The 13,468-nt window shown below is 41.0% G+C and overlaps 1 protein-coding gene across 1 annotated transcript; it reads left to right on the top strand.

Moving 5' to 3' along the window:
* Window positions 1–1,825: 1,825 nt before the first annotated feature.
* On the top strand, window positions 1,826–4,087 carry LOC129827745 (ADP-ribosylation factor-like protein 4D). The gene is made up of 2 exons (XM_055888860.1): window positions 1,826–2,007; window positions 2,748–4,087. The coding sequence occupies exon 2, from the start codon at window positions 2,892–2,894 to the stop codon at window positions 3,495–3,497; it is 606 nt and encodes a 201-aa protein (XP_055744835.1). The 5' UTR covers window positions 1,826–2,007; window positions 2,748–2,891; the 3' UTR covers window positions 3,498–4,087.
* The last annotated feature ends 9,381 nt before the right edge of the window (window positions 4,088–13,468 follow it).

Here is a 13,468-nt window from a genome sequence, read left to right as displayed (position 1 = left end):
GTACCTCAATTTTCCAGCTTCAAGTATTTCCCACCTGCCTCGCAAGTTACCTAGCAACTGAACGCTCCCTTGAGTTGGTGGCGTCAGAGATAAAGGTAAATAATTACTCACCCCAGTAGTTCACCCTCTGGAGATACAATTCTCAGCTGAGGAGTCTGGAAATCTCCAACCCATTTGATCATGTTATATGTGCAATGCACGTTTGGTAACTTACCAAATGCATTGTCGTTCTGCAATAGTTTTGCACCTGTGAATCTTTCAGGTGTAAACTTCACAATATATGGATGTATTTCCCATATTAGTCGGTAGAGGACGCTACTGTCATGTTTAGTAAAAACATACCCCCTCTTGTTGATTTTACTTCGCAAGTCAGTTAAGAACAAATTCTTATTTAGAACGACAGCCTAGGAACAGTGGGTTAACTGCCTTGTTCAGAACGACAGATTTGACAAGGTAAGGGATTCGATCTAGTAATCTTTCGGTTACTGGCCCAATGCTCTAACCACTAGGCTATCGGCTCCTTTGGCTTAATACAGTCTGGAGGCATTTTTTCTTGCATTCAAATTCCAATTAATCAAAGCTTTAAATAACATAGACCTATTTGTTTTTCTAGCCTTTTTATCATACAAAGCAAACACAGCAATTGCCAATCAGAATACATAAGTAGATGCATAGACAGTCTACTTAGAAACATATATTCTGCATGATATATTCAGTCCTAAAAGTTAATTGGTACCCAATTGATCATTTACCAATTGTTTCTTAAGATAGCAACTGCTCTATAAATGTAGCGCCAATGAATAATTGTCCATTGTATATTGAGGTTGTTCCCTTGTGATAATGACAGTAAAACGTCTGTGTTGTGTGTGTGCGAAGGTCGAGTGAATTTAAAATGAGAGAAGAAGCACAGTATAACACGCCTTTTCTCTATATTATTTGATTTGCTTCACTTGAAAGCTAATTTGTCAGTGATTTGAACATTGACTGTGTGTAATTAGTGAGTTCTGCTCTGAGGCAGACCCTTCGCATGGAATCCTGCTCTGCAGGAAAGATAATTATTGTTGCACATGCTGACACAATTTCTCAATCTCAATTCCCCTGTGAGTTTTCATTTAACTCCCATGTGTGATATCTGCCCTCCATTTGCTGCACTGTGGGTACATCTGATAACCACTCTATTTTCAAATCTGCACACAGTTTTGCATCCTCCCCTCATGACAGGCTACAACCAGCAAGTGTGCTGAGAATAGTAACTAGATTCCTCCCAGATATGCTGATATGATCTGGCTGGTTTCATAACACATGCCCTATGAATACAGGGCACTCCAACTCCAGCGGGTCATTTCCTGAAATGTTATCATGGTGCTGTTCAAGGAAAAGACTACAAAGGCATTAGCATTCAAATTGCCACAGTCGACCCATTGTCCTCTTGCTGCCCCCAACTTTGTTCAGAGCAGAAAGACCTCAAGCCGCTACCCCAACTACTTTATACACATATTTCCATGATTTTGTGCTGGCATACATTTCTCATAGGCTACTGAACATGATGTCTCATGTCAAAATATGAAATAGGTTACTGTTTAGTGGTTTACAATTATGTACTGATTAAATAAAAAGGCAAAACAGCCAAGACAGCCAACCAAGCTAAGCATACCCACATAATCAATATCCTACTTTGTTTATTCCTTTAGTTTGACAATTCCATAGCAATAGACTGATAACTGTCGATAAGAGCTCACAAGTCAGAGGTCACTGCACTTTCCATTTAAAACTCATTGCATTAGGGGGGAGGCTGGGACTGGGAGTGTTTTCGTTACGTCACTCGTGGGTGTTGTGTTCTTCAGTCGCACTCACCACCTTTGGTTCCATTCCTTGCCTGGAGATTCAAGTAGAGGGACTCTGGTGGTTCTAGCACAGCTTCTTTTGGAATTATTCTTCTTCAGTGTGGATTTGTGCTTATCTGTGTTGGAATTATGTTGTCTGACTCAATACAGACACGCTATAAAGGTAAGGTTATGTGTAATGTTCTAACTAACATCGTTTGTTTGGTTCGGTGCAACTAATAAACGTTAACGCTAAGTGTCCCGACTCGGTTCGATATTGTTTCTCGCACGGACTAGCCAGTAACTAGCCAATGTATGTTAACCTCACTGGCCACTGAAATTACGTACAACTATATAATTGTTACCCAACTATCTACCTAGACGGCCAACACTTAACTAAAGTGTTCTACTATTTGTTATTTTTTTTCGCGTTAATTAAGGTTAGCTAGCTAACGTTAGTTAACGTTAGCGACACCAGTGTTGCTATGCAGCCGCATATGCAACGAACCAACAGGACAGAGAAGTTTGCTGAAGTAACGTTACATACATGGGACCAGAATATTCTGTGCCTTGTTGACAAAACACATTTCAATGTGGTCAATTGATTTTTCTGCAGATAGTGCGATAAGATGGATTGACAATGCGTACTGTACACTCTTCTCGTATTGCCATGTAAAAAAGTACAGGATTTTAGCCAGTGTTGTTGTCAAACAGTAATGGCAATTCAACTGCAGTTCCATATAATTACATACTTTTTTCTGCTATGGAACGATAGGCAGGGTTGTTTTGAAAACTTGTGGCTAACTGAAATGTCATTTTTTCCCCCCTTTGAAGCATAGTCAGTAGACTAAAAATATGTGATTGTCATCCATGGTGCCATCTATAATACATAACTAATCTTGCCCGTTTCCTTCATTTTACAAGGTCATCAGTGAGTTTAGTCGTCTGCCTTCTGGTCTGCAACCGCTGCCTTTTGAAGTAGGTGTGAATGCTCCATCTCTCTGGAGACACCCACCACCTCCCCTACTAGACTCTGCCACCTCACTCAGGGCCAGACAACCAGCCAAAATGGGCAACCAGCTAACAGAGATAGCCCCCAACACTCCTTTCCTCCCCAACTTCCAGTCTCTGCATGTGGTCGTCATCGGCCTGGACTCTGCAGGAAAGACCTCCCTGCTGTACAGACTAAAGCTCCGGGAATTTGTGGAGACTATCCCCACAAAGGGCTTCAACACTGAACGGATTAAAGTAGCAGTTGGAAGCTCGCGGGCCACCACCACCTTCCAGGTGTGGGATGTGGGCGGTCAGGAGAAGCTGCGGCCCCTGTGGAAGTCATACACGCGTCGCACCGATGGCCTGGTGTTTGTTGTGGATGCTGCAGAAACTGAGCGCATGGAGGAGGCCAAGGTGGAGCTCCACCGCATCAGTCGCTCAGCAGAGAACCAGGGAGTACCAATTCTGGTGCTTGCCAACAAGCAGGACTTGGACTCTGCAGTCTCTGCTGTGGAGGTGGAGAAGGCCTTGGCCCTCCACGAGCTTAGCAACTCCACACTGCACCACACCCAGGGATGCAGCGCGCTGAACGGCCAGGGGCTCCAACCCGGCCTGGAGAAACTATATGAAATGATCCTAAAGAGGAAGAAGCTGCTCAGACACAGTAAGAAGAAGAGATGAGCTGTGCGTCTGAGCTTCCGAAAGGCGTTTACCCGCAGAATGGACCTTGTTGGTGTTCCTTGGAATTTTATGGGAATTTTGTGCCCCGGACGACCTGCTTTTGGTTTCCCAGTGACGGTCAGTCCAGAGGACAGAGAAATGGACCTGTTATACTATACGTTGGACACAGCACGGACTACGTTCAGCCCTTTACAGTGGCTCTTTTTTTCAATAAACATTCCCATCTTTTTTATCAAGTTGTAGCGCCGACACGGTCTAGTCCAAACGTCCAGTGACGTATGGTAGTTCTAATTTTGTTTACCTTGTAGTTCACTTTGTTTCACGGAGGTGGTTCACCGTTGGAAAAGACGACGCTTTTGTAGATCAAGAGGGACTGTATTTCGACCCAATGTTCAGATGGCATTGGAACTGAAATGCCTGCTGGCACAAGGCCTGAGGCTGCTAGCCATGATGCAAGTTTTCACCACAGTTTTGCTTGTCATGGTAGACTTAAATGTGTCAAGTTGTTACAACCAATATGTTTTTACGTTCTGTACATATTTCTTTTTTTTTTGTAATACTTACAAATTAATAAATTATTGAAGACACTATCTGGAAGTCCCCTTCTTTCCTTCTGTTTATTTGACCATGCTGACCAAGCGTTATAGTCTGCCCTTGTTATATCAAAATGTTTATGGTATTCTCAACAAAACACCAAGGGTCCCTATAGGGTCCTCGGTCCAGTTTTCCATTTTGCTTTTTTGACGTGTTTTTTTTCTTAAGAACCTCATTGAAAAAGAGTCCTTTTGAGTCAGAAACATGAGCTGTTGTCTCCTATTTCAATTACTAATCTTTCCTTTAACATCTGCCTGCTTGATCCCATCCTGGCAGAGATCGTTTAAAGAACAAACAATCTCTTGGGCTTCTCATTATAGCTTTTGCATCAATCACAAGAGGAACTGCTTACCTGTATTCTTCAATGACATTGAATTAGTGATTTGCACATCAAAAGTCTCCTAGAGGACATTCATTGGCAGTTTTCCAGTCATTTTATATATCTATGGTAGCTCCATTAATTGATCAGTTAATTTTATTAGTCAGACAAATGGTATAATCAGCTCACAAAGAAAGTTGGGAATAGTTGAGGAATGTGTTTTCTTGAAGGGCATCTCACCTTCCAGTGAGATAAAGGGCAGTGTTATAGAAGCCCAAAAACCACAGGCAATTCTAAACTTGAGACTGTTATAAGTTACTCTTCCTGCGCCACTTGGCAATAGTACAACAACGAAAATAACCTAGTTCTTGCCAGGTGCTAATATGTAACTGGTTTCTCAGATATATTGCATTTCATCAGTAGAGAAAATCTAGAGGTTTGAATAAGTGACCCATATTACTTGTATAGTGGAAATCAGTGGATTTAGTAGAAGTTACTTGATTTTGTATGTGTTCACAGAATACAAGAAACAGGATCAAGGATCTGCAGAGTTTGGCCTGTATAAATATTTGAAAGCCATATGAAAGGAAAGCTGTGGGCAGGACTGACTTCAAACGTACCACATAATTCAAATCAATAATGGAGGCTAGGAGCCTACACCAGCACACGAAAACCTTCACTTTAGTCTATTTTTGGGCATTCTATTTATCAGGTAATGGGATTAATGACCAGATTAATGCAATGTCACTGTGTCTTTGAATTGTCTCTCACACTTCACACATTTTTGGAGCTATGTATTGCTACCTTTTAGGTTTTGTGTCCATGCTGTTATATTCCAATAGCATCACCTATGTTTTAGAGGCATTTTCACCCTTAAGCTTACCGTCCCAGTCAAAACAGTTTGCGCAAATATTATTACTTTTTGTTTGTTTTGGTGTTGGGCAGTTTTTTTTGTTGGGCTGTTCGAGCACACAATATTTTTATAGAGCCTAGTCGAAGTTTACGCCCTTTTGTCTGTGATTGGTCAAAAGTAAGGATTCTTCAATTAAGTGTTCGTCATTCAATGAGAGACCAGTTTTAATGCACATTTTTTCACTTGAGAAATACTGCACCAAGCATCTTAGATGTAAAATTACGTGACAAACTCCTACTTGGCAAAAACGTAAAAAATGATTACAGATTTCTTGATTTTTCAGATTAATTATGACTTTTGAAGTAGTGTATTTTGTCTTTGTTGCTATAGCGTCTCAAGAGGGGCAAAGTAATATTGGCATATTTTTTTTCTAGTTTTTCAACCAATGGTCTTTTAAGGGCGTATGTGAGACACAGATGTTCACTTCGCCTAGCCGAGTTCTGCTAAGAGCAAACCAAACCTGGTGTGCGGACGCCTTTATTCACTCTACTTGCCTGCAGGCCGATCTGGGAAGACAAGTCATGCAGGAATGTAAGAAGGGCCCACCAATACCCAGCCATCCCCCGTCACAGCCACAGTCTCACGACCAACCATACACTTCTACTGATACCAAATCCAATTACCTTGATTAGAACCTCCCTGTGTGTCTCAGCAGTTTGAGCTGGATTAGTCAGCAGTATTGACTCAAACCAGCACAGAAAACACAGTAGCCAAGTTTAATTCAATTCAACTTTTATTTGATTAGTGTGTTTTTGCGATTTCATCATCAAAGTGCTCTGCTCTCCCAAGGCACAAAACCCAAACCATGTAAAGCAGGTCTACATTAATTGAAGTTAAGGAAACATCTTTCACTAGAAGTTAGGCTTTATAGAGCTTTGACCACACCATTTGGTTTTGCCAATAACAGTCATCCAGCTTGGCTGCTAGCATTGCCGACCCTGATGTCTAAATATGCCCTGCACACTACATTTCACCAGTGCTGTACTTTAGGGTGTTTCTGATGTGTATCTCCACATTCTATGGGAGGCTTCAGCTTTATGGGTCATTAAAGTTGGCTCACAGATAGTGCTTTCAGAATAGAACATTACCTCTCACTCCCCAAGCAGCTGTGAGCACTGACCAGGTAATAAGGCAGGGAAATTAGTCTGTGCTAAGGGAATTTTTTACCCTTGAGAAAAAGTACTTGAACTGAAGTGTGGGTCTAGTAGTTTACTTTGACATACTTCACAGGGAACCCTTTGTAAGGGTGGGTACAAGTCAAGCAGAAAGAGCAGAGGAATTTGACAGGTTCTCCCTCTGCATTGTTGCTCCCATAGTATAGTATGCTGCTAGTGCGTCAGAGCAGTGAAGGGTGTGCAGAGGCAAGCTACCAAGCTTGCGTAAAGCTCTATTATATCAAACCAACCCTGTGATCCACACCCACTCTCTAACGAATAGCTGAGCAGTGACACAGGCCTGGCAATGCGCTGTCCCCCAGGCACTACAGGAGATACCCAGTCTGACAGCCAATGAGCTGAAAGTACTACTTCATTTGTTTTTTGGGGTTGTCTGTACTTTAATCGCTACATATTCATTGCCAGACCCACTGGCTCCAGGTCATCTATAAGTCTTTGGTAGGTAAAGCTCAGCCTTATCTCAGCTCACTGGTCACCATAACACTCACCCGTAGCACGCGCTCCAGCAGGTATATCTCACTGGTTATCCCCGAAGCCAACACCTCCTTTGGCCACCTTTCCTTCCAGTTCTCTGCTGCCAATGACTGGAACGAATTGCAAAAATCGCTGAAGTTGGAGACATCTCCCTCACTAACTTTAAGCATCAGTTATCTGAGCAGCTTACCGATCGCTGCAGCTGTACATAGCCCATCTGTAAATAGCCCATCCAACTACCTACCTCATCCCCATATTGTTTTTATTAACTTTTTTGCTCTTTTGCACACCAGTATTTCTACTTGCACATCATCATCTGCACATCTATCACTCCAGTGTTAATTTGCTAAATTGTAATTACTTTGTTACTATGGCCTATTAATTGCCTTACCTCCTTACTCCATTAGCACACAGTGTATATAGATTTTTCTATTGTGTTATTGACAGTACTTTTGTTTATCCCATGTATAACTCTGTTTTGTTGTTTTTTGTCGCACTGCTTTGCTTTATCTTGGCCAGGTCGCAGTTGTAAATGATAACTTGTTCTCAACTGGCCTACTTGGTTAAATAAAGGTGATAAATAAATAAATAAATAAACTTTACTATTTATATTTTTGACAACTTTTACTTCACTACATTCCTAAAGAAAATAATGTACTTTTTACTCCATACATTTTCCGACGCCCAAAAGTACTCGTTACATGTTGAATGCTTAGCAGGACAGGAAAATGGTCCAATTCACACACTTATCAAAAGAACACGTGGTCAACCCCAAGCTTGATGTCAAGGTCAGTGATGTTTAAGCCAGCCCAACAGTAGTGATGCCAACTACAGCACATATGGAAAATAATCATGAAAATCAAATACGAATCTTGTATGGCAGTGGTGTATTTGTATATGTGTTCATGTATATGCCTCATATGACATACACAATTGAGTACATGATGTGGTGCTTTTCCTACAAAGATATGGCAGTATTTGAGACAAAATATATGAATATCATCTACGAATATTATAAGGAATGTGTATGTGCTGAGATTGTAACAAAATAAATGCTTTCCTTATAGGTTTCACATTGTTTTTTTAAGTCAACATAAAAAAATATCACAATTATTATAAGAAAAATATAATACTTTTATAAACATATTCTGGTATGAGTTTCTATGGTTAAGGCTGGGCAGCACCTCTTGCTAGACAGTTGATGTATCTACAGCTATGCCTTTGGTCTCCCATCCAGGGTTCTAACCAAGCCCAGTTTAGCTATGATATTTGTCACTAAGCCAGTTTAGCTATGATATTTGTCACATTACTAATGTGCTATCATGAGAATGGTTGTTGGAGATCTCCACTTAATAACTAAATAGATTAACTGCTGCTATTAAAGTCATTCATCAATTTCCTCCTCTCCTCCCCTCTTCCTCCTCCTCCTCTTCACCATCTTCTCCTCCTCCTCCTCTTCACCCTCTCCTCCTCCTGCTCCTCCTCCTTCCACTCATCCTCGCAGCGAACTTTGCTTATTTTTTCCAATAAGTGTCACATTGCTTGCGTCAGTGACATCAGACAGTGGTATGCAACTGCTTTGAAATGAGTATGTCCCATGTATGAGACCTTAGAAGGCTTAGCTTACATGTCTCTTGTATGGTTTATATAATATAATACATGCAACATATAAGTCAGATATTACAAGAATCTTCTAAGTATATTTGCAGCCATATGTATTGCTTACAAGTTCCAGGTAGAACATGTAAGAATCTTGTCATATTCTTCTATCTTTTCCATATGAGATATTCCCTGCTTTTGCGTGAATACAGCTGGTTGACAGATGGGCCATCAGAGTGCTCTCTTCGTGTGTTTCTGTTTCTCTCCAATGACCTGAGGTTGTGCTTGTGTGCACAAAGGGAGATTTAGCGCCACTTGCGAGTTCAGCTTCACGTGTGATCTCAAACAAAGCCATCTGTTATGTTTTTGATGTTCATCTTTTGAAGATGTGATGATGTACGATAAATGTAGCTTCTCTTATTAAACCGTAGTTCATTTTTGATGAAAGTGACAGAAGACAGCATCAGAAATCTTACATTTTATGAAAGCAAATCTAACTGAAACCATGGTGAAAGAGAAATCCCTATCTCTTATTTTGCCTGTACGAACCACTCTTTGCATACATAACATCCTATCTTCCCTCTGTACCTTAATGGGTTAATAGGAAGATCCAGGGGTCTCTCTGCATTGGACATCCTAATACTGTATTTGACACTGAGGGCCAGGAGGTAAATGATGTCTTCTGTTCTGGCCCATCCATAGAGGTCAACCTGGCTCCATTACTATCTCTGACCTTAGCCAGGCTGGCGGAACACAGATAATACTTTCAATAACACCCACCACCACTGAGTAATAGATAAGTGCCAATTCCAATGAATGACTCTGTAACGATGTGACCTGAAATGGGTTACTGTGCAATCAGCTCCTGTACTGGTGTCTGGAAGGGGATCTGCCTCCTGCTATTGGGAATAATGAATGGTGAATGTGAATATTCATACATGGATTGGCCTTGGTCACATATCTGTGTGTCTTGTAGTCCTGGGTTTAGTATTTGTCATTTAAATACTTATATTCTGTATTTTTGAGTATTTTCAAATAATGTGGTGCCGAATCAACTATTCTATTTGAAGTATTTGAAAGCTTTTTTTGAAATAGCTTTCTATAAGTAGCCTACTACTTGAAAATATTTTTAAATACTTGTTTCCAAATACGTTATTTCAAATAGCCCTAGGACCAAACAGACCTGAGTTCAAATGCATGGGAGTTTTTAAATAAAAGCATATTTGTGTTTGAAAATACATGCCAATACTTTCCAAGTGAATAATTTAGTCATTTGAACCCAGGTGTGGTGTCTTGCAAGGAGATGTGATAGGTTGAAAGGCTAACATCACATTATTATTAGAAGTCAGGTTAACTGTTAAATACTGTGTGACAGTGAGGACAACTGATGAATCATGAGTGGAAACATAGTGTTTGTGTTAATTGCAACCCTGTGCCTTCAACCATTTACTCCATGTTCGAACGTGAACAGAGCAAACGCAACTAAGACCTGTCAACAAATATGGTCGCTCGGGGAAACAAGCACAGTACCTTGTGAGACATTGTTCTCTCAGGCGTTAAGGAGGCAATTAAACAGACTTGTTTCTGCCTCACATGGTCATCACTCAGATGCTGTTTATTTGGCACTGTGCTGCGATCTTCAGGTAGACGTTTTCCCATAGACACAGATCTAGGATCAGCTTACCCTCCCCTAATCCTGGTGTTAGGCATCAAAGGGAATTGTAAAACTAGCTCTACATCAGCATCTATGTGTAACTTCATCTAGATTCTGTGTGGCTTATTTGCTAAAAACGTAGTCATGTAGCACCAGGCCTCAGGGCTTGCTCTGAATCAGCATGAGTCTTGTTGTAACCCACAACCCCAGGGTACAATGAAATGGTTTGGACAGTAAAGCATAAACCTACTTTGGTTCTTAGGTAAGTATGTATTTTTCTGTACCAAAGTTTTCCATTAAAAACAAGAGGTCAAACAAATATGTTTTTAAATGAATAGACCACTCTGCCATTGGTTTGTAAGTGCAAATATATGACCTATCTTATGTTATTGTTTCTCTTCCTCTGTGATATCTTGTTTGGCCCATAAAGTTCCTCTCTCAATGTGAAGACACTCCATGCTGACAGTTAGTTCTGGGTAGATGTCCTTGCTTGCTTATCACTCATATTGCAAAATGTTCCTATCCGCCTCTGGACAATGTTATTTTTCGATGTAGGTAGTAGAGACCTAAAACTGTCAGAAATCAGTAGGTTAGTGTACAGTGGAGGACAAGTGTGTGGTCTATGTTAGTCAATATGTGTGGGGGAGACAGTGAGAGACTGACTTGATGTTTATCACAGTGGCCTTGAGATAAGAATGCATTTGTAAATCAAAACAATATCTTTATGTGTGTTCCTCTCGTTTTTATTCTCTCTCTCTCTCTCTCTCTCTCTCTCTCGGTGGTGGTGGGACACAAGCGAGAAGTACAGTTCTGGAACTATATGGAGAGTTTAACTAAATGGAATTGTGCTTTTTGTGTAAAGCCCACAGAAAAGGAAGAATAACACATGGAACGGTTACATCACTTGTAGTACTGTTATGAAGCATTTCTTTATGTGTATCCAATTTGTAATTACTGATAAAGTCTGTATTGTTTCTCTATATCACTGACCATGTACCTCATGACAGACAAGTGACATGATGTAAGTTAACAGAGCCCACAGTGCCACTGTGATTGTTACTGTTTACAGTTGTTAGTCACAGTATTTCTGCTTTTTCTCCCCGTCGTTCCTCACAGCCCCGGTAGTCAGCTGATCACAGTTTGTTTTCACTATAAAGTACTGGCCCAGGGGAGTAAGGATTATCTAACAGCCAAGATGGGTTGTCGGGATAGGGGAGAGCAAGGGAGAAGAGGGTGGTATTAGGACACAAAACGGGTTGTTTTACTCTCTGGGGCTTGGACGTCTGCCTGAACAGTCCAGCAAAGCTTTAATTGGAGCTGCAGAGGTTGGAGATTCTGCTCTGCTTGGCTCTCCTTGGCCTTTAGCTTTGCTGCTCTCAGGAAACAGACTGTCAGAGCACCACACAGGGACACAGCACTGCAGGGCAAACAGTTACAGTCTGGATCTCAGCTGGGCCATAGCAGCTGTTAAACCCTCCAGTTGATGACTTCACCTGAGAAACAACCGTTGTTGTTTTGAAATGATTCAGGGATTTTATATGATGGGTCATAGTGTGGTGTAGCCTGTCAAGTAGACTGATGATTAGTTTACCACTCTGGGCGCTGGGCACTCTACCTCTCGATTTGCTCCATTATGGAGTCTACGGCACACTATCATGCCAGGGAAAGTTTGAGTCATTTCTGAATGAGAGAAGACATGCGAAAATGAGCATTGTTTTTCCACATCTTTGCGTGAGCTGTGCCCTTTGACCTGTGAAACATACAGAGAAGAGTAATCACTACATACAGACTTTCATGTCAAAGTAATCACAAATTCTAGTCAATATTTGGCTTTAGTATGTTCCACTTCAGAGCCTCAGCAGTAAAACTCAGTTTTCAGGCCTCACCACCAGTCCTGCATTTAGAGGTTGACTCCTGTTTGATAACTCAGCAAGGTGCCACTCTATGCCAGACATTCAAAGAATGTATCACCAGTTTGTCTGCATACCCCCCCCCCCCCCCCCCCCCCCTCCCCTCCCACATTCAGAGGTGTTGGGTTAAATGTGGAAGACAAATTCCGGTTGAATGCAACTGACTAGATATCCCATTTCCCCTTTCCTTTCCCCTCTCTGTCCCGTGCGTCTAGGTATCATATGGTGGAGGTTGATCCTGTAGAAGGGTAGAATATTGACATTGTTTTCCATACTAAATATCAGAATATCAATCCGATCACACATTTGAAATGAAAAGAAAGTCATTTAGATACTATAGCATTTCCATGTCTAATGTCAACACTCATCGTAGCCCATAGTAGCCCTTATGTGTCTGATATTTGACTGCCAATACTTACAGTGCATCATAACCATTACACCATTGGTTGGCTAAATACAGTATATCAGTCAAAATGTTTAGTTCCTCCATCTGAACAAAACATTCTGTTACAGTAGGTGTCGTACCCTTCATTGGTTACCACAGTTAATCTAAAACAATGGCTGACGTGCAGTATCAAAGGTACTTACTGTCAACCATGCAAACTAACACCTGCTATAATACCATTACCAATGTCAGTCAGGCTTTAAAAGAACAATACGGGCATGATAAACGCTCCATGTGAAGATAATCAAGTCTGTCTGAGACTGTTGTTGATTACAAAGGACCCAATAACCTTTTAAGCTTCAAATCCTTCTTCTCTTTCCATTCTACCTCTGTTCTGTTCTATTCAGATATGCATACATTTTACAGGTAATCCATTTAAAGGCACGATGCACACAATGACGCAATCCAAGTTACGTGCCCTGCTCAAGGGCACTGCAGTAATATGCACTGCTTGGGATTTTAACATGCAACCATCTGGTAAACCCTCTTCCTCTACATACAAATTCATACAGCCTATTTAAAATTCCCCTTTAAAGGCTCCTTCAAAGTTTTTGGTTTTGTAATATTATTGAAGAGTATTGGCGGCCCTCAAAATACACGCTACATACCAATATCTGAAATGATTACCGGAAATATGAAGGCTATGGGCTCTATTCAATCGGTATCGCTGAAGCATTACAGGTTGCGCGATAGACATTTAAAGGTAATGTCCGATTAACCCAACATATGCAGCGGTTACCATGATGCAGTCTCAACTAATGCGGTAACGTTGCCTTTAAAGTTAAATTACGCTGTAATGCTGAACTTCCGCGATATGGATTGAATAGAGCCCTATGAAAGCTACAGAACACTATTCTACTATATGAATGCATAAAACATTTTGTTGGC

The sequence above is a fragment of the Salvelinus fontinalis genome, chromosome 2, assembly GCF_029448725.1.
Source record: "Salvelinus fontinalis isolate EN_2023a chromosome 2, ASM2944872v1, whole genome shotgun sequence".
Lineage (NCBI taxonomy): Eukaryota > Metazoa > Chordata > Actinopteri > Salmoniformes > Salmonidae > Salvelinus > Salvelinus fontinalis.
The sequence above is the reverse complement of the archived record's forward strand: the minus strand, read 5'-3'. Positions and strand labels throughout refer to the sequence as shown.

Bases quoted from the DNA above. Each gene is read 5' to 3' on its own strand.
- LOC129827745 (XM_055888860.1), top strand. From the start codon at position 2,892: ATGGGCAACCAGCTAACAGAGATAGCCCCCAACACTCCTTTCCTCCCC.